This window comes from Adiantum capillus-veneris, chromosome 27, assembly GCF_014529385.1.
Source record: "Adiantum capillus-veneris isolate H3 chromosome 27, ASM1452938v2, whole genome shotgun sequence".
In the NCBI taxonomy this organism is placed as follows: Eukaryota; Viridiplantae; Streptophyta; class Polypodiopsida; order Polypodiales; family Pteridaceae; genus Adiantum; species Adiantum capillus-veneris.
In genome coordinates, this window is record NC_140957.1 from 68,572,255 (window position 1) to 68,574,627 (window position 2,373).

A 2,373-nucleotide genomic window follows, 5' to 3' on the forward strand; every position below is an offset into this window, starting at 1 on the left:
GCAGTATCTACTATTTTCGGCAATCTACAATTTTCTTTTGCCGAAAACAGAAGTGACAAAGGACCCGGTCTTTCTATGAACAGAACTTCTTTGTTAGCTTGTAGACAACTACCAACAACTTGCTTCCCTATGAAATTTCTTTTGTACAATTGTGAAATAAATTGGCATAACGACCCTGAATTTACCAATGTCCTTAGGGAACTTGAGGAGTACTTTTGAAAGTCCGAAAAACAACTTTTCATTACTTGTTAATTCGTCCTTCAAACTCACGAAGAGGGCGAAGATGACAGAAAGTGTGAGAATAAGAGAAGACTATTCAAATAATTCACAAGCCATTCGGTAGCAATTTATAAGAACCATTTTGAGCCTCCTTACTAGACAATCGAGAGGAGTATTTATAGTCACAGCATCCTTCAATGACTGAAGGAGATTTGCTCGGAGAAGCCTTGACCTAAGCTAGAAGCCCTAAGACAGTTAACCAAATAGACCCACAGGCTTAAAGGATTGAAATTCTCATATACTTAATGTGCCTTGCGAATTTGTGCCGGAGGGCGGCACAATGATTTCAATAGGGTCAAAGAAGACAGCAAAGTGGTAGTGTTTGTAGCTCGTTTCTGTGAACTGTGACAGGTGAAGAGATGCGCTCCTCAGGTCGAAGGCAGCCAACCCTACGTACCTGAGTCCAAGCACAATGTGCCAAGCGTACACACGCGCAAAAGTTCTCGATGAACCTAGAGAGAGATTGTTCAGAGTGAGAAGCCTATAAGGGCCTGTGTGTGTGTACAAGTGTATACACGTCCTTTTTTGCATTTCTTTTGTTATCGAATTAAAAATAAAACTGGTGTACGGAACACGACGCTGGCCGTACTCATGGAGGATACTCCTCAGGACTATATAACACATAGCATTTGAAGAGGGGGGGTAAGGGGATCAATGGCAGGGAACTGGATTGGGGCTTATCGAGGGGATCTGAATCGTGCATACCTGTAAAAACTAAACCTGGACAGCGGGGGGGGGGGCTGGGCATGCTGGCCAAATTCAAGCGGGATAAGGCTGAGAGAAGTGCCATGTCATCAGGGTGGAAATTTGAATTTGGGACGCTTTTCAGGGGGGTCGACAGGCGGGGAGGCCACGCTGTTGGGGTTTGGGCAGAGAGGCCACGCATTATCTCTGAGAGGCAGGAGGGTAGAGGGAAGAAGCCGCAACAGGTATGGAGAGCAGACAAATGCTGGACCTCAATGTACCTTGGGAGGCAAAACAAGTTATGCAGTCCATTGACCTAAACGTAACCTGGAAGGCAGAGGGAGATCGAGGGATGCCGGGCAGGATGGAGGCACGATTGGATGCTTTCGAGGATGGGGAGAAACAAAAGAAATATCGTATATTTGATTTGAATGAGGAGTTGGAGGAAGGCAGCTCGTCATCAACAGGCTCAAGTAGTGCTTCCATGGAATCAGGATCCCATTCTAGTGGTGGTGACCAAGTAAAGGAGTTTACCGAATTCCCTTCAACCTTCCTTGCAGATTCAATCCATAGGAGGAAACCTGTGACCCAATCTTTTGACCCAGAGTTGCATGCTTCTCACCATTTCTTTAGCTTTTCTCGGGAGAGCTATGACCTTATGCTATTAGATCTTCAAGGGATTTGTAAGCCAACATTGGGTATGCTGCACAATGTCGGCATGCATGATGTAAAACGGTGGAACAAGATGAAGGACAATCTTGTGATCCGAGGATCCCCTCGGCATGGATCAGTTAGGATCTTCTTGAAGGGTCTCCCTCCCAGAGCCATTGCACCAAAGGAGGAGTGGACAACCATTACAGAACAATGTCATGTCGACCAGCAAGGGGCTCATTTGAGCATGTTGGAAACTATGAATCAGATGAAAACTGCATGGTGCACAGATATCAAAAGGCATGGCATACCTACTTCATTCATTAGAGATGCGGTCAGAAATTGTCAGGTATGTAAGAAGGATCCTATCCTCCAATTTGAATCGCTTATGTTTCAGAAGGTTGGAGGGAAGGGAAATGCCGGTGAGAAAACTCCAAGTGAAAAAATTATTATAGGTAGATTTCATGTGTGTGATGTGCTGGAGAGTATTATGATAAATCATAAAGTCAGGCTTGTTAAAGTTCTCTTCTTCTCACTCTTCAGGTCTTGAGTGCAAGGCTCATTGAATACATCCTTGAGGTCTCTTTCATCAGGTAGGTCTTGAGTTTAAGGCTCATTGAATAGATCTTTTCATCTGGTAGGTCTTGAGTTCAAGGCTCATTGAATAGATCTTTGAGGTCTCTTATAGCTATTCTATTAAAAAATTGCCACTTGGCTTGTCAAGGGGTGTTAAATATCCTAAATTATCATTGGACCCCT

General features: G+C 44.3%; 1 protein-coding gene across 1 annotated transcript; it reads left to right on the forward strand.

Annotated features, from left to right (window-relative positions):
* The first annotated feature begins 1,210 nt into the window (after positions 1–1,210).
* On the forward strand, positions 1,211–2,164 carry LOC147422147 (uncharacterized). Its single transcript, XM_086503021.1, has one exon. The coding sequence runs from the start codon at positions 1,211–1,213 to the stop codon at positions 2,162–2,164; it is 954 nt and encodes a 317-aa protein (XP_086359147.1).
* Positions 2,165–2,373: the final 209 nt, after the last annotated feature.

Excerpts from the sequence above, each read along its gene's own strand:
- LOC147422147 (XM_086503021.1), top strand. The coding sequence starts at position 1,211 with ATGGAGAGCAGACAAATGCTGGACCTCAATGTACCTTGGGAGGCAAAA.